Raw genomic sequence first — 27,447 nt, forward strand, 5'->3', positions numbered from 1 at the left:
ATTATTAAATCACTCATACTTTAATAACCAATAAATGTATAATAGAAAGCGGTGGAAACGAAAAAACGACAACAATGTTCCCTTATGTCTGTAAAACGAGAATCTTTAACACTTTTATTATATATTCTATACAATAATATAAATATATTATATATATAATATATATTATATAAACAATTAACCAAGGATAGTATACAGATAAGTTATCCCCTATTTTCTATCCTTCATATTTAACACTCTGTGATATATTTTTCGTCTAACTAATTATTGCCTGCTCTCAATTCGAGCAATTCAGGTTGCATTGTTCTCAGGGTTGAAAAATGTGTTTACCAATTGTATAACAATACACATATTTGACGAAAAAATCGAAATATTCATAAATATATCATTCAAAATGTTATTTTCTCGAAAAAATAGCTCATTACATTTTTTTCTGATAATATTCTAATTATTATTTTTACTCATACTGATCATACCATGAGAAGCTAACACAACTCTCGAAAAACATTATATCGACATAAAATATATATTTTAGCTTGTTTATTAGATACTGCAATTTTTTAGAAATATTTTAATGATAATTTCTTGTTCAATATTCACAAATTTTCCTCTTTCATCTGAACACATGAGGCGCCAATGGTATTGTTCTGTAAACCTCGTGGAGACTTCTTCCTTGAATTCACGTTCACGCCATATTGTATTGTTGTGTAGGTTGCAGTAAGTTTGTTCGTTCTCAAGTCCAAGATTCCGATTTCTCCGCAGTTTGGAGATTTCGATAAGAATGGAGAACGCTTACGGTATCGGTGTTACCAATCGTTATCAATTATTTTTAGATACTGAGGATGATCCTTTAGAAGAGTTAAAAAGACAAGAGCAGGAAAAGGAAGCGAAGAAGAAGACTAAACTCTCCGAAAAAGAAAACAAGGGCAAACCTGAAGTCAAAGGGAAGTTGCCTCCTGTTCAGCGTAAAACTATTAAGGAAACCCAGAATTTGAAATCACCGGACGTTGTCAAAAATAAAGAAGGTAATTAAAGTGTTTTCTTCATTTTGTAAGATAATAGGTTAGTTTCAAAGTAGGACCAAATTTGGTTGCTCTTCGAATCATGTGAAGTAGCCTATTGATAAATCTGCTAATACTAAGATACCTTGTGCTTTATATTAGTGGGCAATTTATATTTGATGGCATCTTATCAAATAGTATGTACTTTGTGTGATAATTACTTATGATTGATCTATTAAATATGTTCATCTTTGCACGCTATTCGGACTGGTCACATGTTACTGTTATTTGATATTCAGCTTCTAGATTCTCTTGAATCGTAAAGTAAGTGGTTGTCATGTGAATTATTAGAACTTCCCTTCTAAAAAATCCATTTATTTCATACTTTTATGTTATATAATCGTAAAGTAAGTGGTTGTCATGTGAATTATTAGAACTTCCCTTCAAAAAAATTCATACTTTTATGTTATTAATTTATACTTTGTTATATTGAAGCATGGCTTCAATAGTGCCTGCAGGAAGTGTTCATGTTTTTAGTGAGGTTAGTTGGGCATGTCGTTATTGGTTCCTTGAATGCTATACGGGCTCAGGATTGAGATTTACAGGTCAATTAACATGTAATCCATTTTTTTTAATAGAAATAATCGGTAATGCCATAGGCGGACGTGTCCAAGCTACTTAACAGTTTCCTGATCTTGGGGGACCATACCGGCCTATAGTGAGGTCCACGTTATAATGTCAGTGGAAAGATAGAGCAACAGCGTTGCCGATTCTCTGCGTCACCACTGCCTTTTACCCTATAGCATTCCCATGTAATATGCATTGATCATTCTTGTTGATAATATGTAGCCTAATTATATTTTATTCCTCTAGGAGCTATATTTTCCCATTATTATTTAATAATCGATTGTTTAAATTTAGATTGAGTATTTTGGTATTTAGTTAGGCTATATCACTTTAACCGAAACACTGGTCTGTGAGACCAGAGGCAAAATTATTTTTTATAGTGGCAAAATTGTGAATAAAAAATTTCTGCCCGCTCTAATACCTTCTCCCCCCCACTATACCTCAACATTCTTCAACAATGCTCGTCAGTCCCCAACTCACGGTTATCGAGTAAACATCAATCTATTGAAAACCTACCGGTCTCAGCTACGGATAACGTTTATTTTTTACCGGTCTAGAATACCGGATGTTTCGACTAACAGATATTTTGAGCATTCAATTTTTTCTAATGTTTTTCTCTTCATTATTCCGGTATTTCATTGACATTTTTTATTTGAAAAACTTTTTTGTAATTTAGAAAACGTTGGTTTAGGAAAATTGATGACAATGGATGAGTTATCAACCATACAAGTCCCAGCCTTTGGAACTTGTATCAATAGGATGCTTCATAATGAAGTGTCACTAAATGAACATTCACTTGACGAAATAAATGATTCCGACAACGACCACTATGATTATTTATGAACTTTTTTTGCTAATAAAATAACTGCAGGCTAAAAACATTTGCTCAAACAAGTTTCTTGATAACAATGAAAAAAAAAATTTCAATGATTACCTTTCAGTTTTGCTATAAAGCCTATATTGATTGAATATTTCTCCATGATTATTGTTCTGAGTAGTAACTGATAGTATATCTTACACGGATTTTTGTATTGTGTGTTCTCTTACATCCGACGTTTTTAACATTGTGGAAATATAATTAGCAAAATATCAATTATAAAACTTATTTTTTAATCATTGTAAAATATATCTTGACGAATAAAATATGATTGATTATTTTAAACAAGAATGAACAGTTGATATTACATCAGATTTTAATGTGGTTGAAACCGACTTGGCGGTTCAATACAGTCAACTTTCAGAGTGTTGTAATTGACAATTTTAGCAAGTCTTATTATTCAGTCAACTATTATAGAATCTAATTCTTTGTATTAACCTACTGTAGTTTCTTCATTAATTTTTGCATTTTTGTCGAATGAAAATATCATGATTGAAATTGCTTGGAAGCTCTCAGATCACAATATTATTGTACATTAGTCATTCTTCCCCTGCACAATAATTACCACTCAAGACAGGTTGAAAATTACATTACTAAAATGAAATAGCATGGAAGTTGGATACCTATTCATTTTCCTGAAATAAGAGTAGAGTTTACTTTTAAAAAAGTTCGTGCATGAATATTTCTTGATAAGTTAGTTAATAATTACATATTGAACTCTGAAAATTATGGACGATGTTTTATGAATCATGGTAGTGTTGATAAATAAATGCTTATTATACTTGGGAAAATGTAGGTCGATCATTGAGTATAATACTGTATAATAAAGATTGCAGGAGGCTCAACAATTAAGATCTCTAATCATATAATATTCGTTTAAGAACACATTTTTGTGAAGATTTATTATGGACATGAATATTTTATTGAGATTCGGGGGAGTAACAGTTTTGGACTGAGCCTGTTCTCTCTCAGTCATACATTCTATGATATAAAATGTAAAACTGATGAAAACTGAATAACTTATTCAGATACAAAATCTTGAACAAATAATGTAGAAAACTCACAGCCTTCATGAAAAATCGTATTCAATCCTATTATACAGTCGTTTTTTACACCAGTAAAGCCTTGATTTTTTGCTCTTAAGGCCTTAATTGTAAGAATGAGTAATTTTAGACGAAAGTGAGTGTTGTATGATTCTCAAAAAATTCTCTAATTGACAAATTAGTGATTTATAAACTTATGAATAATTTTTTTCAATCCTGAATCAGAATAATAATTGATGGTGAAGATTCGAACCATGCAATTTCAATTATAAATTAATTACGACTCGATAACTAGCTTTCTTATCGAAATGACAAGTGCAAACATTGTATATTTACACGCAGCCAATCTTTGAACGCTCTTGTACCGTTCATCTATTTTTCTTATAGTTGCAAAGACCGTCACAGCAACTACTGTTGAATTATTGCTACTATTGATCCCAATTTTCGGATAGTGTTGGAAGCTTCCAACTCATTAGAACACGACTGGATGCAGTTTGTACTAAATAACAAGCTATCGACAGTTTTATTTTGAAATTTGTTTCCCATAAAAAATTCCACAATAAAATTGTGAAATTTTATTGAAACTTTCAAATCAAGAATTTCATCAATTATGATAATGCGAAAATAATGTTAATTTGACCTAATTTTCTGGATTATTAGTGTTTTTTGTATAACCTTGATGAATAGATAAGAAAGTCTTTAACATTTATTTAAAATCATTCATTTCAATGTGAAATCCTATTCAAATAATTGTGTTATAACAGAATGACTGTTTAGATCTGTCAATAAATGATCTATTTAATTTTCCAAATTTTGGGTTGTGGGATTGAATTTGCGGTGAGAATTATCAATTTTGATGTGGGGGAGTGGAGCTATTGCAATTTTGTAGTTAATGAATTAAAAAAACAATTATCATTTTGGATTTTTTTAACAATCTTGACCCACTTCTATTAGAAAATATTCAGATTGAAATTAAATAAATTTTATTAGAGGTTAGAAAAGCTATACTGGATTATGATCTTCACCTCTCAAACCATTATCATATATGCGTTCTTATAACATTGTGTTCAAGTTCATTAAATAATCTCTGATACTGTATTCTACTTGAACTATTTGATATGAAAATATGTGATTCTGAACGTATTTTGATGATTGCAGCTACAGCTACTGTGAATAGTGGAAGCTCTGGTTGAATTGAATTGATTGTTGTGTGTCATACATTGTGATGAATAAATAAAATCAAGTTTCCTTATATAGTCTGTTTCTGATAAACTTTTGGGACAATAAAACATTATACAGAGTGAGTCATATGTATGGGAACCCTTCAATAAATTGGAGACTGTTGTAGATATAATACTATAACTTTTAGGATAAGTTATTGATCAAATACTCTACCTTTTGACGTGCAACTGAATTTCAACCCCTCATATGGGGGTGACTCAGGGTTTGTAACTCAAATATTTTAAATGTAAACACCTATTGTGTGGTACATCATTTTGAAGGCCTTTAAGAAAGGTAACATCAATTGGAATGTTCTATGATACTTTTATCCAAAATGGCGGCTGATTGAAGTTTTAGTTTTTAAGGAAATAGGGGTTGTAACTCAAATATTTTTAATGTTAACACCCATTGTGTGGTACATCATTTTCAAGGCCTTTCTAAAACAAGAAAGATGACACCAATAAAAATGCTCTATTATACTTGTTTCCAAAATGGCGGCTGAATAAAGTTTTAGTTTTTAAAGAAATAATTGATAAAGTTATCAGCCGCCATTTTGGATAAAAGTATCATAGAACATTTTCATTGATGTCATTTTTCTCGTTTTGAAGAGGCCTTTAAAATTATGTATCACACAATGGGTGCTTACATTCAAAATATTTGAGTTACAACCCCTCTTTTCTTTGAAAACTAAATCTTCAATCAGCCGCCATTTTGGATACAAGTATCATAGAAAATTTTTATCGATGTCATCTTTATAGTTTTGAAGAGGCCTTTTAAATTATGTACCACACGATGGGTGTTTACGTTTAAAATATTCTAGTTACAACCCATTAGTCACCCTCTAATGAAGAGTTGAAATTCAGTTGTACGTCAAAATGTAGAGCATTTGTTTAATAACTTATCCTGGAAGTTGCAGTATTATATCTACAAGAGTCTCCAATTTATTGAAGGGTTCCCATACTTATGACTCACACTGTATATCTTTCTACCTCATTTCGACTAAATACTGTTCATAAACGGTTGTTGTGGAAAACCAAGAATAGTATAATAATACTAGTAGGTTGCCTTGATCACATAAGACGCGTGGAGAACGCAGCCTGCTATGGTGTGACGTCATGCTGCAACCTCTCGGCCCGGCTTAACATGCATTTAAATGTAAAAATGCCAAACTTTGAGCCCTCATAGCAAATTAACCATCAACTTTACATAGAAGTGATTGACATCAAAATGTTCAGCATTTTAATCCCCTTTGAAACAATATCAAAACTAATTTTCAGTAAAAATACTATAAATGTTACTGGCGAGTCTAAAACAAATCGTTTGAACACACGATTTGATTTGATAATACCATTTCAAATACGTTTTTGTACTTTCTATTAGTTTTTTCTGCATCGTTTTAGTTATTTCTCTTAATCAGATTCTATTCTCATTTACAAATTTTATCCTTATGAAGGTCTGTGGAAAGAACTATCAGCTTCTTTAGGAATTTCAGGATATTAACGCTATTTTATCAACAACTCCTGAAACATAGCAATGCGAACCCATCAACGGTTGCCTAGCTTTATCACAAAAATAAACAGTCTAGATAAGCCCTAAGAATATACGAACATCATTTAAACTTTATAAAGATTTCTATTTATCCTAATTATGATAAAAAAATAGATAATCACGACTTTTAATGACTTTAATTCTGTTATTTTATCAAAAAATAAAGCGCATTACACTACTGTACTGTAAGGTAGTTGAATAATTTCATGAATAATTAATGTTATATTATTTGAAGTTCTAATTTGTGGAACCATTTAAATTATAATTAACATTATTCTTGCTTTACACAAGTGTTTTTTGCATTCATAAGTATCCCATGGACTTTGGACATGGAATTTGTGTCCCATGAAAATAATCAATAAAATATACTAATATTCGTCAATAATAATAATAATGCACTGAGCAGAAACAAAAACACAATACAAGAGCAATGTGTTGGCACTACGCTTTCCAGTAGACAACTGAAATAATTATTAGTAACCAGACAGTTCAACGTTCTAAAAATAACTTGTAACCAAGGTGAACAGTTCCATGAATTCGCTTAATTGGTTCTAGGTATTTGTCAATTAATAAAGTCTTCAACAAATATAATTAATACAAATGCTTGCAACTAGCATTCCGGGCGACGATACTATCAATTTTCACAAACGATTGTCAAATAAGAAACAATCATTTTTAAATATTATTGGACGACCAGCACAAAATTAAATAGGTTCGCTTCATTTTGTCATATTATTGTTTAAAATAAGTCCAAAACAAATAAGTTACCAGCCTTTTCACAAAAATATGAATCGGTTTTACCGATTGAATATAGTGATAGATTCAAGGACTTTCTACACTTTTCGAAATGAATTAATGTTTTCAAAATACATATTGATGTAAAGCTTGTTTCTTTCTGAATTGAATAGCATATTCATATTTTTTATCAATACAGCGGTTTTTATGTGAGGAATTGATATTTGACGCGGTGTTTTGTATGTAATTCTTATGGGAAGCCGGCGTTTGCCGGCCGAGAGCTCAGAGATTGACGTAGGCTCATGCCATCTCATGCGCGTATGTAAACGCGATCGAGGCAACCTGCTATACACTATCCTTGGTGGAAAACAGCTCTAAAAAGGATGAGCATTATTGCGATTTATTTTAAATTGAATTGTGAATCAATAAATAATAATTAGTTACTACTTTCACATGAATGTATGGTATGTAAAATTGTATGTATGGTACATGGATATTTTTCATTTGATTTTACACATATGATGTATAACCGTGTAATTTTTCACGTGATTATTTGAACGTGAGCCTTACACAAAATATAAAATATTTTGAACTCAACACTGAAGTATCAGCCCTCACTTCAGTATCAGTATTGTGTGCTACTAAATGAATGATCCGAGAGATTTCAAATATATTCAATCTTAACTTATTTTTTATGAAATAACATCATATTAAATTTTTTCGAAACGTTTTTAATATAAAATAACATATTAAAAACACAATACTTAGGTATTTGAAATAACTAAGCAGATTTATTTCTTATTCTTTCCTTTGCAACCTCTTTTCATGATATTTTCTTCCTCTTTTTTTGCCTTCTATTGCTTTCATCTTTTCCATAAAAAAATGATTTATCCTTCGTTGCTATATTCTTTCTACAGCAAAAAAACGCATTGCAAATTCTGCTGTTGAATTACAACACAATGGACATAAAAATAATAAACATGTAAAATAGTTATTTGTTCAACTAGTGCGCAAAGTGACAGTTTGCTGCACCGAAAGAAACGTTTACGCACGAGCCGTAGGCGAGGGCGGAATGGTTTCTTGAGTGCAGCAGAGGAACTTTGCGCACGTATTTCACCTTAAATTTTTCCTATAGTTACCATTGAATATGAGAAGTGGTTGATTATGGGTAAAATGATGACTGAAATCCATCAAATGTTTGTATAATTTTGTTATTAATAACAACTTTAATTTATTTTAAACTTGATAATTCAATTTAAAATCAATAATCGATAATTTATTCAAATTAAAAATTAAATTAATCCAATTAATTTGAAAATTTGAATAATTTTGAGTAAATCTTAATTTCTAAATAATCTTTCAACCAATCAATTTATGATTGAAAAAATATTATCTGAAATAATGAATAAAATTAATAATATTCAAAATGTATAATTTAATGAGTTCTCATCTTTATTTATTTGAAAATCAGAAAAAATATAGATAGTACAAATTTGCATTCAAAATACAATTTTGAGTAAATCTTAATTTCTAAATAATCTTTCAATCAATCAATTTATGATTGAAAAAATATTATCTTAAATAATGAATAAAATTAATAATATTCAAAATGTATAATTTAATGAGTTCTCATCTTTATTTATTTGAAAATCAGAAAAAATATAGATAGTACAAATTTGCATTCAAAATACACGCCAACAATGTCAACAGCTGATTGGGATGGCTGCAAGATAATACGCAAAGTATTAAGTGTACGCAAAGTAATACTTTGCGCACTAGAGCCGTAAAGTGATTCTTTGCGTTCTGTAATCAGTGCATGAATGGTCACTTTTCAAGGTTACTGTAGGAAAAAAATATATCGTGTTTTCCTCTTCTACTTCAGTTTCTCCTCAGTGAATAACTACATTTTTTGCAGTAAATAATATTATTGATTATAATTTTTTGCTTTTCAACATTGTTGGAAGATCTCAAATGTAGGGTAGGATGTTATTCAGGTATATTTAATAAAAAATTGTATCAACTTGAACTTCTGTCAAGACCTATTTGACATGCCCCGTTTTCTCAATTATTGATGAATGCATTATTAGTAGGTACTGTATAATGTATTTAGTAGTATTTGTCATGTATTATGTCAAGGCATTTTTATTTCTCTACTTTTTCAGACTTCAACAAAAACAAACCCCGCCCCACTGGAGATCGGCCGAGCAAATTTAATAACGAGAATCGTGAAGAGAGGAACAACCGGAAAAATCGCGAAGAAAAAACTGGAGATTACCAAAGGTATTTTATGAAAATGAAGTTGAATACATTGTAATTGCTTCCAAATCTTTACTATTATGGGGTACATAATAAATCTCTACTAATAAATAGGGTAAATAATGGTGTTTGGAAATGAAATATTGATGCCGGATATATTTATCTTTTGCCGACAACAATATATCCAAATAATATATTCAATTTTGATTGCATAGTTGTAATAATTCGGTAATCTGAATTTGACAAACCTAAAAAGGTGATTATTTTTTATAAATTATCATTGTACATTTCACCATAACTTAACATTTCACGCTAAAAATAGATACTATTCCCATACATTTTTTTCATACAACTAAAAATCATGCTCGGGAAAGAAGAAAAGGCTCAGTCCAAAACTGAGTTCTCAATTTTTTATTAATAGTGACATAAACGTAATGGGGACATGATTGAAAAAATAGCTTCCAGAATTTCAAAAATTTTCCGTATATAATTTTAGAAATTAGATATTTTTAATTTAGTAGGAAAAGGCACTGAATCAGCAATAACTTTTTGCACAGATAGCGTGTATTTTTATCTAATTTTTTATTAAAGCTATTAAAAAACCTGTCTTTCTGGTTATAAGCTAGAAAAGCAATAAAGCTAATGCATTTTGAGAGACATGCTATTTTTGTCTACAATGTTGATAAAATATTATAGTTGAAGTAAAATCACTATTAACCGTCACCTTCGGGACTGGCAGTGGAAAATTGTTGAAACTGTTGAATGTAAACTTATTTTAAAGGTGAACTTTTGTTAAATCTAAAATATTAGAACATTTTTTTCTATTCAAGTAGTAGCATAGTAGAAAGAGTTTGAACTTGAGAAGAATGACGTAATGTTTAATTGGATTGCTTTTAGGCCTGTTTTCAGAGAAGATCGAGGAGGTGAGAATCGATTTGAGAGACGAGACCGGGAATTTAGGACTGATAACAAGGAATTCAGAGGAGATGGAGGCGGCGAGGGCAGAGGACGGGGTGGCAGAGGAGGACGTGGCGGAATGAACCGAGGAGGACGAGGAGGAGATAGAGGCGAGCGAGGAGGAGAGAGAGGTGAGAGGGGACCGCCGAGGAGTGGAAGAGGCGGATACGATGGAAGAGGAAAACGCGAATTCGATAGACAATCTGGATCCGATAAAACGTGAGTGCAAATATTCGCTACAAAATATGCTCCAATTATTTTTATTGTATAATGTAAGTCACCTAAACTGGCTTTGAATTTTCTTAAATCGCTTTCTTTCTACTGTTGTTCCTTCTGTCATTCTTATCTTGCATTCCACTTTTCAATAAGCTGTATAGAGATATTTCACCAATTTGGGTAGGTTTTCGTTTCTGCCACTGTGGCACGACTGACGTCTGAATAGCCATTTGCAAGAATTGAATTATTAATTTTTGGATCAACATTTTACAGTTTTTCAGTGCTTATGGAGTGCGATTTTGTTATTTTATTTGGTTTTTAACCTGCATAAATTCAATATTCTATATTAATATGTGTTAACATGGAAAATTGGACACGTGAAGGAAGCATAACCTACTTTTTGAACTGAGTCATCACCTGAATTTGGAAGAAAAAATAACATAAGGATTGTCTTAGTATTTTATCTTGCAATGTTTTCACATCAGTGTTTGTTACATAAATAAATATATATATTTATACAAAATAATCATACAAAAATAGGAACTATTCAGCAAAAATATCAATTATTTCAGCACAGTACTATAATATCCAGTATTAATAAACGAGTAGGTACGATTTGTGGCTGTATATTATAGTAATTTTGACTAATTTCAATTGTCCATCGTGCTGCAGTCACACGCTTATCGTCTTTTTATAACCTAGTAACCAAAATCTGAAACGCGTGAAAATAGATATTTAGAAGATTTTGGAAAATGTTGTGATTCAGAACTCAAATTTGGATTCACAATCGTTATATTCCTCATATTTTTTAAATCATGTTTGAATATATATATATATATATATATATATATGTATATAGATGAGTGGTTGTGTGATCTGGAATGAAATTATGAATCTCAAATTTCGAATTGCTGTAAAATATTAATCATCCTCAATTTTTACACGATCAGAGTTTAGGTTCATAGGCTGAAAGGGGGTTGAAAGTTTGAGTTTCTGGACTTGTGAAATTGATTATCTACTGTTTTCTCACCTATTATATAATGATCGGAAGTAGGATGCTATCGTTAAGTTTCACACGCCGATTTTTGTTAATATTGTGTTCTTATTGCATTATTCTGTTTATGTTATTTTTTGTCTCTCGATGTCTTCTGTGATTATCTGTCTGTGTGTTTCATCGAGTAACAAGTTGTAGCATAGTTTAGACGCACAGTGTTTTAATAAAGATTACTATCAACGAAAATCGGTGTAATAGAACGGCCCTAAGGTGTTGACCGGCTATAGTCTGTGCATACCATAGATTGCAGCATTGCTTCTATGGAATACAGTGTTGCAAGATTTCACAGAACTCAGAAAGTCTGTGAGCTAAAAGAGAGCTTAGGTTATCTGTATAAATTCATCATAAAAACGGCAACAGCGTACTCCTATTTTCACAAAAAATAACATTGGTCATAAAGCCCCATGCTGCAAACTAAGGTTTGCACTGACTATGGGTTCATTTTATAGTTAGAAAAAAGTATCATGCAGTTTGAGTGCATTCAAACACACAAAAACACGTATTGAAATATTCAAGTTACAAATTTCTTTCAACCTTATGGAGTTGGTGAATATATTATTAGCTAGAAGTATTGTAAAAATGGTTGCGTCTGTGCACCCCCGTGGGTGTGATGGTGTAGTTGTTTCGCTCGCTCATTACCGTTGTGATGACTCAGGGGTTAGATCAAAGGAGCTAGGGAAGTAATAATTTATAGCATAAAACATAGAAACAACCTATCATAAAAGAATAAGTTCCCAAAGATGTACATGAATTCACCTTTAGCTCTCTCGGCTTCGAGCTGTTGAACCATGTGTATATCCACATTTTATAATCTTTTTACAGAGCAAGCATTTAAATTTTCTCTTTTTTCCTTCTATACCGCTCGCTTCGCTCTCCCAACCAGGGTCATAAGTCTCAGGCTCGCTCCGCTTGTCTACAGTTAGATTTGCTCATGCTTTACAAGCATTGACTGAGTTGAGCATTGATTGAGTTTTATGGACCTCTAGGTGTACGTTTTGCTATCAATATTTAGATGTATCATCTAAGATTGTTGTTATCCGATCATCACTGCATTACAATTTAACATGGAATGTATTAAGTTAATTATAATTTTAAATCCTGAAATAGTTGTAATTAATCATCTCTTTATGAATTTACTCTTTATTCGAATGATTGATTGAAGAATTACATCTTTGACATCAGATATTAAAACTATATCTATGTTTGTTTCGTAACATAGCTTGATTCATTAAGTAATTAAATACATATTCTATCAATAACACTAAGCCTACGACATTGATTGATCTGTCAATTTTTTTCAATGTGTTGTGTTGAAACATCGTCATTTATTTTATGGTTTAAAATAGTAATAAATTAGTCTTGTTTAACATTGTATATGTTCCATCGAGATTATCCAAACATTTTACCTTGTAAATGTAAATGGTAATGTCTACTTATCACTAGAACTCGTCAAACTTTTTCAAAAGCTGATAAAGTCAAGATTAAATACGTTCGGTTAATGTATTATGTATTATTGTGCTGCTTCCTTCATTGTATAGTGATGTCTCTTGATTGGTATTTGAAATTTTCTTTTGAGTAATTCAGTGAAAAGGATGAAATGAAGTTGAATTATGCTTTTATAATGCATTCTTACGAAACTCGACACAGACATTTAGGTATAAAACGCGTCACACTGCTTCATGTATGGTAAATTGTGACTAGCGTGGGCCACTTCACCAGTTCACATTGAACAGATGCTTCCAAATTGAGAGCTCCGTTTAAGCTGAAACTGGAAGGGCATTTTCATGGAGTTGAGAAGTTTTCTGTTCGATCAATCACTGTGATAGTTGAATATTAAATTACTCAAATGCATATTTGGAAGAAATCATTTATGGAACATAGTTGTTACATATTAAGTAGTTGATATATATTTTTTTCTCTTCAAATGTGTACATAATGCATGTTCAAACGCGTAGATGTCTAGGTTATAATGATTATGTTCATGGCTTCTATTGTAAAGTTTGGCACATGTCACACTCAATTTAAAGTTAAACTAGAAAATTGCTAATATTTTAAGAATCCAACGTATCATCTAACGCCATCTTAACGTAATGGTTTATGAAATTTTTATTTAATGAAGGCTTTTTCATTTTTAATCGTGCTCAATCTTGGAGTTTGCATTCATAAGCTCAATATTTTTCTCAAATGTTTTTAGAATTTCTGTCATCAAATAATAATATTGAAGTTAGCTGTTGAATATATTCATAAACTAGATAAGCGTAGTGCTGCTTGTATGGTGTGTGACCAAAGGAATTCTGAACAGCTAAAATCAAACTATATTAAAGATGAAACGTGGGATAGTGTAATATAAACTTATTATGTACGAGTTGGTGTTACCCGTGCTCCGCAAGGATCTGTTAAAAGCACAGCTATTTGATTTGGCTTTTATCTACCCAAACATTGTATCACAAATTGGATAGTTCTGTTTTAATTATTAAAACTACACAATTGATTAATAAAAATGAAAATAAAACTAGGCCTATAACAATCCTCAGTAAATTAAGAATCTTCATGCAAAATTTCAAGTAAATCATTTCAGTAGTTCAGACGTGATGATGCGTCAAACATGTTTTTCGTATCTCGTACATGTATAAGCCAATTCCTTCCTTCACTTATATATACCGGTTGTATAGATATAGATTTCCAGTTACTCTGTATAATATAAAGTCTGGAAATGCCAATTTTCACTAAAAAAGAAAGATTATCGATCGTATAATGTGAAAATGTTGAAACACTCGTTAATTGGGTAGAAAATGGATGGTGGCAACTCACGGCTTCTTGGCATAACTGCTTGAACGTGGAGTTCTAGGTAGAGTATTGAATAAGGTGGCGGCAAATTTGTAAAAAATAAGCTATGTGGGCTCAGTTGATTAGGTTAATTTTTTTTCAAGAGAAGTTTTGGAATAATTATTGAGAATTATTATCAAGTCTACTACGCATGTTATCAGCTGACTTCTGTGCTAAGGTTTGATTTTTTTTATTTGAGCATAGTTGAGAAACTTGTACTCTGAATTAGTTGATTGTAGATATTGAGAAGAAAGACTTTAATTCCTGTCATAATATCAGACCAATTTCCTGAATACTTAACTTTCTTTTCTTGAAGTGTGTATCACCTTTATCTGTGATCTATTAAATTTTTGAGAATGCTGTGAACGCCAAAAAATGTTGTTTGATTTAAAATAAGTTTACTTGAAATAACCATCTTTTATTACAATGATTGGTAGGCGATCTCTACCTCGTAGTCAGTCACTTCATTTACGCACACCATAGGCTTTTAAGATTTTTTTTTTTAATGTTATCGGTTTTATGTTATCCCATGAACCCTCTTATTTCTGGACGTTCATCTAAAATTTACTCCATCATGTAGCCTAATTATTGCATTAGTTCTAATACCATTGTTCCTTTTTACATTTTAAGTAAATCATGTCTATCATTTTGTATGCACTTTTCCTTATAGGGCTACTATCGATAGAATGAAATAAGAATTCTCTCAAGTACTTTTTTGAAATGTTTTATTCATTCACCACGTATCTCGATTATTCATAGCCACTTTCATATGGGAATGAAATAAAATTAACAACATTGAATTGATACTATTTTATGTTTATATATATATATATATATATATATGTGTGTGTGTGTGTGTGTGTGTTAGTATTGATTTCATTATCCATATGAAAATCGCAAAATATTATTGAAAATTGAGTTGTTCGAGTCGAATTGAGCTATGTTAATTCATTCATTTCTAAATAATTTTCCTGCTCTATAGGCTATCAATAAATGAAAGCCTTCTTTTACATTTTAGTCTTCCGACTCTATTCCAATAATTTAATATTTTCATGTTAGAAAATTTATATCTTGATAAAATATTTATTTTTTAATCTGGACATGTTGTGGTGGATAGATGTAACATTTCAAATGGCTACTTGAAAATTTTTATTTCATTCCATCGTTTCGTGTTTTGTTAGGTATTTATCGGTCCTTGATCATCCTTCATTTTTCTTAAAGAGCAGTTTTATATTACTATTTTCTTATCCGATGATGGTTTTTGAATTTTTAGTTAGTCAGTTGCAGGGAAATCCAATTGAATTTAATCACTGTTGAATGACATTGTTGCATAGACGTTAGGCTTTTTCATTGGGTTCCGTGAGATGTCATCATTTTACTACGGTTAAATTTAATGGGATTTGTGTGTAACTGGTTGATAGTGCAGACAGTGTCATTAGTCTGTGCGCGCGGCTCAAAAAATACAGTTACTATATAAGAAAAATAACAGAGAAAAAAATAACTGTGAGAAAAAATGAATTTATGTTTTTAGAAAAGAGCACCCGCACCCATGCTACAACTGTTACAGCCATGAGCACAGACTAATAATTATACCATCAGAATTGTAATGAAGGATGTTGTAGCAGACTTCACCGTGCATTAACTTCGTTCTACTAGTAAGAAAATTCTCAATTCAATTTAAAGTACAATACAATAAACATACCAATAAACACGATAAAAGGAGATTTTCGGTCAGTTGGTCAAAATGCAATAAAACAAACTGCCGCTAAATTATATCATGTAACGGAAGCAATACCATAAGAAGCAATCAGGCAATAGTGCTATTTGCTATGACGTCATTTTACGGTTGTTAAATTTTTTGTAACTGGACTCACATTTTGTTAAGATATTATAATATATTATCTTATTGAAGGTCTAGGGTAGGTAATGCTAATGAACGCAGTGGCAAAGCATGAGACTATAATTGAGGATTTAATACTGTTTGGGATAGGGACATTTCTTGGGATGAAACGGATAAGATCAGATTTTTGTTTTTAACTTTTTCGTGAAGAAATGGGATTTATCTGTTGAATTGTGTTACTTGCAGTGGCATTAAACCTGTGAACAAGCGCGAAGGTGGCGGGGCTCACAATTGGGGATCGCACCGTGATGAATTTGAGTGAGTTCACTTTTTCAAACTTGAATCTTACTTATCAAAATTTTAGCTAACAGTTAACAATAATTATTCCATCCTTATCGAAGTATTATATGAGGCAAATTCAAAACTGTATTGTTTGGTCTTAGGAAAAAAATATGCTTATAAGAAACACACTCTATCTGACACATTTAACTAGCTACAAGCCTATTTCACCCTCCACATAACCGCTGTTCACTTGTCGAACCGCTGCATCGGATGTTCAACCCTCTGCATCTGGAGGGTTCAACCAGTTCAATACCACATTATCCAATTCCTCTTCAGTTGCTCATATCTCAAAAAGTAATGATCGGAAAAATGTTTTCTTGAGAAAACTTTTTCATTTTGATAGCTTGATGATATACAAATCTGAAATATTTGAAAAATATCACTAGTAGAAAGTTTATTTTTAGCCTTTGCACAGCCTTAAACCCAGCGCCGCAGTGCAGGATGGTTTCTCACAGCTTGGCGTTGTTGTCATTTGAGATGGGTGTCTGGCTTGGTAGTGTTTCGGCCGCATTGCAGGATGACTGTTAACGGTTGCCGTAAGATCAACAGCTGGGTTTTTCGTTATTTTCCGTGATAGAGAAATTCTGATTGCAGATTCGTTCTCAGCGACCCCAAGTTTAGCTTGAAGGCTCAGAATGTCAACAATGTTTTTAAATAGGCTAATTAAAAATCATCATGAAATAGCTATTTATGTATTAAGAGCGTAATGCGCGACTTTATCGCTCGCGCAAAACAGTTATCACGCGTCGCGAAGCGGAGCGTGATAATTTTGCAAGAGCGATAAAGAAGCATTACGCGCGAATTACATACAATTCTTTTTCTACAACTGCACAAACCTGTTAAATCACTTATATCTGGCGGAGTTTATAATAATTCGTCTACACTGATATCCATCATGGCTGTACAATTACCGGTACAATTACCGACTTTTTAGGTTAAGATCTGACCGAGAGTGGTTTGTCTTTTGGCGAGCTGCTTATCAGCTGATTAGCGAGCGTAAAGAAACTCTTATGCGCATGCGCGATTGATTTGCGAGCGTAAAGAAAATTTACTGCGCATGCGCAGATGGTTAGCGAGCGAAAAAGTTGATTCTCCTCAGAAATAAGCTGTTTTACGAGGATAATTGAGTATGTAAATTCTTTCTTTACGCGCAGTTGTAGAAAAAGTCATTAATATGGTAGTACACCACGTTACTGGAAATTTTTTACTGGTGACTGGAGTTATTATTGATTATAGGTAACACAAAAATCAAAATAATCGTGAGAAAGAAAACTGCCGATGAACGCGAATAAGACCGCCACTCCATTGTTCTATTGTCTCGGCTGCTTGGCTGAGCCTGGCTGGAGGGATCAAATAACCGACTGGATTGATCTTTCGTCTGTCCGCTAGGCTTAACTACGCCGACCATTGCTGGGTGGAAGCGGTTACTGCAGCCGCTCGCATTCCCACCAACGCTGATATTATTTGCTGTCTCAGCGCCTAGTCCGAGTGAGACAAACATCCAGCCTGCACTGCGGAGCTAGCTTTAGATTGGGTCTTGGGAAACTGACATTCTTGACAATAATAAAATAACTCACGTCTTACGCTATTTTCTATGTGAATATAACAGTGTCCTAAAACAATGGTCTATGTAAAACACATCTCTCAAGTGATCACTATTCCAATTAGACATTGTTCAAACTTCCTTCATGTTTCTGTTTTGCGTATTCTGTGTATGAAAAAATCAAAATTGTTGAAGTTCAGATTATTGAAAAAATATTGTCTCGTTTTCAAGGCATGTTCAATTTCATTCATTAATTATGTAGAGTTATCTTAATTGCATGTTTCTGTAATAACATTGTGTATGAATGAAGACTGTTTCGTATTTTAATCATGTGCACCTCTCCCTGCCTATCCCTGTAATTGATGTAATAAACTTCTTTTTATCGATATGTTATTTCATCTAAATTTGGGATATAAATATCTCAAGCTTCGTCTTCATTTTTGTTTCACTCATTCCAATGATAGTATTTGTACAAATATAATAAATGAAGATTTATCATGAATGAACTATGCAAGGGAAATTTATGAATAATTGAGTGAATTTTGGTATTGTTTCAGAGAGGTGTCTCACCATCAAACTCAAAATAACGCCGATGAATCTGGAGAATGGTCGAACGAGAAACCTGATGATTACTCCGCGGAAACCGGTGATAACAAGTGAGTTTAAAACGACTAAAAAACTGTCCAGTAATGATGAATAATGACCCCTTTTTTCTAAAAATTGTTTTCCCTCATTTAAATCAGAAAAAGGCGTTTTTTATTCAAATACTGTACCTTGAATTGAATTAACAACAAATTAATAACTGCAATTTATAATGTAGCCTATATGTAAATTATAAATTATTAACTTATTAAATGAAATTTGAGTATTTAAATAATAATGTTGAGTGATCAATAAAAACGTTTGAAATTTATCAATATTCTACGAGGGGTATATCAATAGTAAGTTACACTATTTTATTATAACTACTCTATGCATGACAGGAAAAGGCTGAAATTTTCAGTGAACCTTCTTTCAGGTTTAGTGGCAGTCGCACTTTTATTCTTTCCCGTTAAAAAACGGATAACACTACGTATTTTTCAATCGGCGGTAGGAGTGAGTGGTAGCTTCATATTGGATTGCTTGTAGTTGACGAATGAATCATGGCAGCCGCATAAAAATTGTACAGCACTGCCATTAAACCTGCAAGAAATATCCCTAAAATTTCACTCTTCTCCTGCCATGTACACAACTATGAAAATATAGTGTAACTTTTAAGATAGGGTACCGTATCCCTCGTATCAATATTTTTTGTGTGTACCTTTTCTATATTTTTTGAACTCCTGCAATAGGTTCGATGATTTACATAATTTATTATAATGTAAAAAATAGCTTAGATAATTATTTCAATTGAATTATAACTTTTGTGTGCAAAGTCGTTACTGTTCTAGTGATGACCTTGCAGATTTGCAATGTATTCAATTGATGTGTGATTCTGGTTACGCATTCTTAATCAATAGATTTCATTTGAATCTATAGTTTTTATTTTCCAAATAATCAAATATAAAGTTACTGATAATGAATTAATATTTTATAGAGAAAGTAATTTTTTGAAATCTTAATAAATATTGTTTTATGTTACTGAATTGTTTTATAAGGTAATAAATTTTATATGATTTGAATGAAAGTTACGTTTTTAAAAATTATATCAGCTAAATTTTAATGGGAAATATTGTAAAAATGTTCCTATTTCTTTTAGTCTAGTTACACACACATAGATTTTTGGACGTACCATTTTTTGCCTTCATTATAAATTCTATTAGATTGAACATATGATGTCAAACAGATGTTTGTCAAGTTCCATTGAATCTGGCAGGATTCATAAGGACGGCGAAAAACGAACATCCAAAAAAACGATGTGCTTGTAACTGGCTTTACTGAATTGTTCTATGAGCCAACAAATTTTATTTTTCAATTTAGGTATGTATTTCTCAAATGAAGACTACTATTTTTTAGGGAAAGTAGTGATACCCCACGTGGCGAAAACGACGATACTGCTCATATCGAAGAAGAACAACGTGAAATGACCCTTGATGAGTACAAAGCACTTAAAGGAAACCGACAGAAACCGATCTACAATCTACGAAAGGCTGGAGAAGGCGAGGACCCGACTCAGTGGAAGAAAATGTACACATTGACCAAGAAGAAGGAAGGCGAAGAGGAAGAGGAAGAGGAGGTGAGTAAATATGTTGGAAGGATTCATGATTAATATCTATTACATTAAGTTAATGTATCCACACTTCCGTAGGAATTTAACTTGCCGTGATGACGTCACTGGGTTTTTCACTATGTGTTCCACATTGTTGAAATATACATTTTAGACAAATGATAAGATGAAGTTAAGTACAACAAGCATTTGCCCAAAACAATTTCAAACTATTCAAGTAAAAAATTAATAGATTTTGATATTTATGTTTTGTCATATTCTTCAATTGTGGCAGTAACCCTCCTCAGTCAATCTTAGGATTTTCCTGACTATTATCCTCCTTCTTTTTTGAATTTTTTTCTGATTAGTGTTAGTGTCTCGTTGGTGTAATCATTTTTATGCTTATATTTTTTGTGGTTAGAACATAATAAAATATATTACTCTAGAGTAATATTACTCTAGCACATCAAACTGGGACACCAGTGGTGTCTGTGTGTGATAGCAGCAATTCGGTTCAATGTCCTTCGATAATTCTTGCACGACATGCGGTGTCCCAGATATGATGTCCCTGGTGTAATAGCCGCCATAAGAATCAGTGCCTCGCGACTCGCTCGGTTACTGTTTTCATTTACAAGTCTTAGAGCAATACTAGAGATATTTGCATCTATCTTTTTTCCGAAATTTATCATAAAAACAAGCTTTTGTATGGAGTTTAGATTTTAAATTTTCATCATAAAACTAGTTATAAGCCTTTACGAGTAGCTTAATCTCTTGTTTCTCTGAAATAACTTGAATTGAAATATAGATCTCGGGTAGTAGTTTCATGTTTGTTTCGTATACATGGTTCACTACTCTATTTCTCCCTACGGCCTGCAATTAAGCCCCTTGCACACAGGGATAATAGCGGCATCCAATAGGCCTGGGGCCTGGGCATTAGTGGCGGCTGCTGAAACTCTGTGAAATAAGATTCGGACGCTGCTAATGTTTTCTTCCTTGTGTAATGGCTTTTTACCACTATTGGCACCTACTAGTGGACGCTAATATTGCCCTTTTTTGCAGGGAGCTTTATTATTATGACTCAATCACAATCATCTATAGCTAATTGATTATTTACGAACTTGTTGTGACCTCAGTGTTTTATTGCACTATATACGAGTATTATATTACTGTATTTTAAAATTAATTAATTTATTCTAAAGTGAATTTCATTTTATTGTTTCAGGAGTATGATAGCTCTGATTACCCACAACGTGCCGGACGCCAGAAGCAAGTGCTGGATATAGCTTACGTGTTCAAGGATAGGCCTGGCCGCGGGGGCGGTGGAGGCCGAGGAAGAGGGGGCCGTGGCATGAGGGGGGGCGGAGGTGCCCCTCACTCGGTGCCCCCTGCCACTAACGCTGATGGCGTGTCTCGTCCTCCCGGCGGTGGACAAGTAATTCATCCATTGTTTGACGTCTTCTGACTCACCGGTCTATTTTAAAATATGAAATGATCTTCAAATTTCTGCTATCATTTAAATGATTTCTCAGTGTCGGAGCAATACACTATAAAAAGTAGTAACGGGATTTCTTGAGTAGAATCTATACCTTGTTTGAATTGCACCCATTACCCACGTACAGTTAACGCCGTTAAATGTCTTCATCCAATGGAAAAAATGCCAGGTGTAGTAATGATCAAATCTGACCACATTATGTCTTTTCACGATGGTTAATAATAATGAGTTATATCGTATGAGCTGGTTAGCTCAGATCTGGTGTCAGTTTTCAGGTTATATCTAATCAATTTCAGGGCCTCTAACATGACCTAACGACGATTCAACGTGTCCATTCGAAACACGGGAGTGTCCCTAGAAAAACATCTTGTACAGGAAGGGATTCGAACTCTGGCCTCTAAATTATAAAGCCAGCTAATTATAATTTTACGATGGTTAAAATTTATGGACATCCGGGATGATAATAGCAAATTTTGTTTGTTGAATTGTGTTCTATTTGATTTATTGGGAGTGTACGTTAGATGTTTGCTTCTTTTTATGAGATTCCATTTTTGTGCTTACAAGGCTGTTTTAGTAACCGATGAGAAAGATAACTATTAAGATGAAGCTTTAATATAATAAATATTCTATCTATAACCACTTGAGCTCGGTTCACCCAGCTCACATGAAATTTGACGAATAGCAATCGTAAGAATTAGCTCAATTGGTATTAACAGAATTTGTTCATGAGTTTTAACAATAATTTTTTTTATTATTCCTTATTCTGTCTTCTGATTCTAGAGCAGCTTGACATTTTTTGTTCAATAACATGGCCCATCACAGCTCTGGCTCACAATTTAAAGAAGATTGTACAGATCTGAATTTTTATGTAAAACAATGGTTGTCAACTGTGAGTCACAACCTATTGTGTAGGCATTGACCTTCATCTTTAAAGCTCAGCTCATCAGAATCACTTTGCAATCTTTAACATGCCTCTTTAATCGGCTCTGTAGTAAAATTATTAAAAGTAAAATAGATTTCATCTATTATATTTTTTGGAAAATTGTTGGAATAAATTTCAAGACAATCAATTCCAGACAATGCTTCCGTTTCTAGCAGAAAATGAATGTTACATGTTTACTGACTATCTCATATATTGATTTGAAATATTGATGATTTGTTTTCAGATGCGTGATCGTGACGGATCTCGCAACTCACGACAGATTGCTCCCAAGGTGGATGATGAAAAGGACTTCCCGCAACTTGGCTAGATGTCTCGAAAAAGTCCAAACCAACTGATAATTTTTGGTATTATCACTTGGCATTATTTTTCTAGAAAGTTGATGTGATTGAAACGAAAAGGATAAGCATTGCAATTTGCTAAATTGATCGTGTCAAGTGGTATTTAAAATTAATTATTATCAGGTTAGCATTTTGCTATAATTATTATCTACCATTAATACCGATCGATTCTAAACTATTCGATCTATAATATTTCAGGTTTCCTAAACCCGCTTTTACCGTTTTAAGATGGTAAATAGTTATTTCGTAATGTTATTGTTATTTACCAAAATGTTGAATCTTATCCCTAAGTTGATTTTGTTCTGAGTTAATTCCAATCAAATAATGATTTGTGATTGAGAATTTTTATTTTAACAATTGTTTTTAGAATAATTAAAAGCCTTTGTACTTGAGATTTTTTAAAAGTAGGTTTATATGGTTTGATATGAATTGAGAAAGGTGTTCGAATTTCACAGTTCATATTACAAATTTTTATCCACAAAGATATTATTGCAAAGCTGATATCTTACGTTAAATTACTACTTATGAAAATGATTATTTCAATGGTATGATCGTCATACTGTTATTATGCGCTAAACTCCCGATTATCCCTTGATAAATATTTTAGAGATACAAATATTACATAATTTATAATAGATATGTATTGACTATTTGTAGTTGAAAAAAAATATATCACTCATGGATTGTAATTGTTTTGAATCTTAGAGGATAACAGATTATTGAGAGTATTAATTATTTACAATCAGCAGAATCAGTTGAAATGAGTTTTTATAGTAAGACATAAATTCATTGCCTATGAATTGGAAGTTAATGATTGTCGTAGGATAGAAAATTAATGAAATCCATTATAATTAATTCAGTGCTATCTGCAGATTCAGATCTACTAGTTTTATTTTGTAATGTATAGTTGCACAACGTTCCAAGATGTGTTGTGGATAATCGGGGTTTTACTGTATATTGATTATGTTCTATTTTGCTGCTGCTCTACATAATGTAAAGCAATGTGTAAGCTGTTCTTGCGGTATGAACTGTACCTTCCTCATTTTCTCTAACGTTTTTATTTTGTTGTTGTTCAAGTAACATTAGGATGATGTCTCTATTTTTGTGTCCTATTATGTTTTTGGTTGCTAAGTTGAATTGATGGAATGGTGGAGGTTGGATGCATGTGAATAAAAGTAATTTCATCAATTCCTTCAGTTGTTGAGGAATGAACTCATTTAAATCAACAGTAATTGAACAAAATTACAGATCCAACGAACTGATGTGTAATCTAGTAAGGAAGAATTGAGCTTAGCTATTTCATTTTGTATATCAATAGCCAATGGAATTGTGTCATTTCGGAAATTGTTGAGCGATTATCCTAATTTTTACAATTAATAATTTCATTACCATTGTAGTTATTGTTTTGGTAGTGAAGATAAAATCTCATACTGATTAAAATTGTTAAATTCAACTACTAATGGTAGATCCATTCAAAATATGTTCCTAGCTCTCGTTTTCCTTTCAATTATTTCATTGATGTCAATTTTCAAGAAATAAATTCTTTTCAATGCTACTTTGTCGATAAAGTATCAGTTATTTTAGTAATCCCTATTATTGTACCCTAATTCTCTGGATCGAAATTTATTCTATTTATTTTATGTATTTGCGACTCGTTTAGAGTGATTGTTTTTGATTATGTATATTTAACAGGATTAGAAACTAAATAGGATTTCCTCAAAATTCAATGGCTACTCCATCTATTGGTAAACTTATTTTGAATGGATATTCAAGATATGATCCATTATGAAGTAGGCCATTGTGATGAGCCTATGTATCTGCTAAACCGTTGAGTATTTTCTAAACAAAAACTATCAACAACCTTAATTGAAGGTTATCAATATTTCTTTTTATGAGGATGATGTCTATAACTTGAGCCAAGGCTTGTGCGAGCCTCCAATCATCAGAGTACCCATAGACAAGCTATTGAGTGAAATTTTAAAAAGTCGAAATTTAGGGTTTTTCATGTAAAATGCTCTCCTGAATCTGTTTCTTATGTTAAACACTTTCATTATTGACGTGCACTTATGCTTTTTAAGTTTACCTGTATTGACAATAAATAGTTCAAAATTCCATTTCATCGTTCGTAATTACTACATTATTTCGCGAAACCTGTTTTGTTGAAAACAGGGTAATTTAATATAATTAAGTTATGGATGTTGAGTTTTTGGAATCTAGAAATAGAGTTTAATAAATTGTGAGAATAACCCTAACTAAAAATTTATTCAGTCTTTAATATTATCTGTATTATGCAGCTGTACTGAATGTACACTTCAATTGAATGATATTTGTATAACCTATAATATTATAATGAATAAATATACTGGATTCAAATATACTGGATTTATTACTTTGCTGAGCCAGTCTTCAGTAACTAGTTTTGAGTCTGGCATTTTTTGCTGATGTAAATATACATTTAGCTAGGCATTGGTCATGAATGAATCTCGCATTATACTAAATAAATCCTAGATTGAAATAAATTTGATTAATTTTCGAAGTTTTTGAATAATTGTAAGAACTGATGCGAAATTATCTTTGATTCTTTGTTCTAATGCACAACTGGCATTAACTTTTTTATTCTAGTTCAAATACTATTTTATCGACTGAATTGATTTTACTGTAATTGAAACGAATTAAGTTGGAAAAAATATTCGAGACACTTTTGAATGTGTTTTTAACAATTTTAATGTACTTATTGAAAACTGGAAATCTCGTGGTACAGTTTTTGGTTACTAAAGTCTAGTGAAAACAGCTTAAGTTACTCTTAGAAAGGGTTAAAAATTGAATTGAAATTATTTCAATGTTCTGTAATTGATATTTTTTCAATGCAATACTACTTGTAATCATGTCAGATTATACTTGAATAAATTTATTTTCAAACTTGTTTTTGATCTTATCTATATTGTAACCAAGAATGATTTTGACCCATTTTCGACTAAGGCTCAAGTTCGAAAGGAACGTTTAGACTGTTGTAGGGTAAGTGAACATGTGAATGACCAATTAAGAGATGCTACTCACCCTTTTCTCCTGAAACAATCGTCTTCTTCCATTCTATCTTATTGAACCAGTGTTATTTTCTTTTCAATAACCTCACTTCTCATTTGGACCAGTTGAGAATTGTTGAAAGATTCAAGAGAATCTCTGAAAACATCATTATGTGACCTAAGTCAGTGAGCTAATAGATGACCGGGGTTGTTCCAGTGTATGACCCCCATTCAGTACCAGTGAATGACCGGTCATTCACCGGCAATCAGGCAATAATTGAGAATAGGTACCTATGTTCAAGTACAATATGAAAGTAGCAAACATCCTTATTATAAAGCAAAATGTATATAATATTCCTAACCAATTAATATAATAGTACCGGTAATATTATTTCTACATGTCTTGATGTGGAACTTGGTTTCACTTGAATGCCGATTTTCAGCTCTAATTATTTTCTTAATTTCATAATATTTTCATTTTTTCTGAGTGTGTCGTTTGAGGGCTATTTTGTTTGATGACACTCAGGATTGTTCTCAATCCTGTGCAGGAAGAGTGTTCATTTTTGCATAAGTTATTTATGCGTTTTATATTGCATCATACGTTTGGCCAAAAATGAAAATCTCACTGATCTGCTTGGTACTTGGGCTATGGATAGTGTTCTCTATGTTCAAGATTACCAAATTTTTCAAGAACATAAGGGTCACGACCCCCCCCCCTGAAGCTCAGATTTTTCTGAATTCAAAAAGAGGAATCAGTTGAACATGAATGAATCTAGCATTATACTAAATAAATCGGTGGCATGCCAAATGACCGATTCCCATTTGGCCGAAATTATTATTTTGTCGCAAAAGATCGAAAATTGAAGATTCCCAAATGGTAGAATTGAAACTTGTACTTTCCCAAATGGTCGAATCCCAAATGATCGAAAAGTTTTAATAGTAATCCCATTTGGCCGAAAATCTCAACTGTCGCAAAAGGTCGAAGATTTCATTTTCCCATCTGACCGATTCTCAAACAGTCGAATCCCATTTGATAGAAAAATGTTGTAGTTCGTCGCAAATGGTCGAATCCTATTAGGTAGAAGAGTTTTGAAGTTTGTCGCAAATAGTCGAATCCCAAAAGGTCGAAAGTATACTTTCCCATATGGTCGAATCCTATCTAGCCGATGAGATTCGATCATTTGCGACGAACTACAACATTTTTCTATCAAATGGGATTCGACTGTTTGAGAATCGGTCAGATGGGAAAATGAAATCTTCGACCTTTTGCGACAGTTGAGATTTTCGGCCAAATGGGATTACTATTAAAACTTTTCGATCATTTGGGATTCGACCATTTGGGAAAGTACAAGTTTCAATTCTACCATTTGGGAATCTTCA

The 27,447-nt window shown here is 32.2% G+C and overlaps 1 protein-coding gene across 2 annotated transcripts; it reads left to right on the top strand.

The window, feature by feature from the left end:
- The first annotated feature begins 500 nt into the window (after positions 1–500).
- Positions 501–25,967, top strand: LOC111062791 (plasminogen activator inhibitor 1 RNA-binding protein). 2 transcript variants are annotated; one of them, XM_039441552.1, is made up of 8 exons: positions 501–1,025; positions 9,215–9,332; positions 10,206–10,484; positions 16,448–16,519; positions 18,644–18,742; positions 20,082–20,301; positions 21,494–21,703; positions 22,930–25,967. In XM_039441552.1, exons 1-8 carry the CDS (start codon positions 782–784, stop codon positions 23,011–23,013), a joined length of 1,326 nt encoding a protein of 441 aa, XP_039297486.1. In that variant the 5' UTR covers positions 501–781; the 3' UTR covers positions 23,014–25,967. The 2 variants fall into 2 exon arrangements, with proteins under 2 accessions (XP_039297486.1, XP_039297487.1); XM_039441553.1 differs by lacking the exon at positions 16,448–16,519.
- The last annotated feature ends 1,480 nt before the right edge of the window (positions 25,968–27,447 follow it).

The sequence above is a fragment of the Nilaparvata lugens genome, chromosome X, assembly GCF_014356525.2.
Source record: "Nilaparvata lugens isolate BPH chromosome X, ASM1435652v1, whole genome shotgun sequence".
In the NCBI taxonomy this organism is placed as follows: Eukaryota; Metazoa; Arthropoda; class Insecta; order Hemiptera; family Delphacidae; genus Nilaparvata; species Nilaparvata lugens.

Coding starts and splice junctions, on each gene's coding strand:
- LOC111062791 (XM_039441552.1), top strand. CDS start 782: ATGGAGAACGCTTACGGTATCGGTGTTACCAATCGTTATCAATTATTT. Junction 9,333..10,205: donor AAAACTGGAGATTACCAAAG/GTATTTTATGAA, acceptor GATTGCTTTTAG/GCCTGTTTTCAGAGAAGATC. Junction 21,704..22,929: donor GTCCTCCCGGCGGTGGACAA/GTAATTCATCCA, acceptor ATTTGTTTTCAG/ATGCGTGATCGTGACGGATC.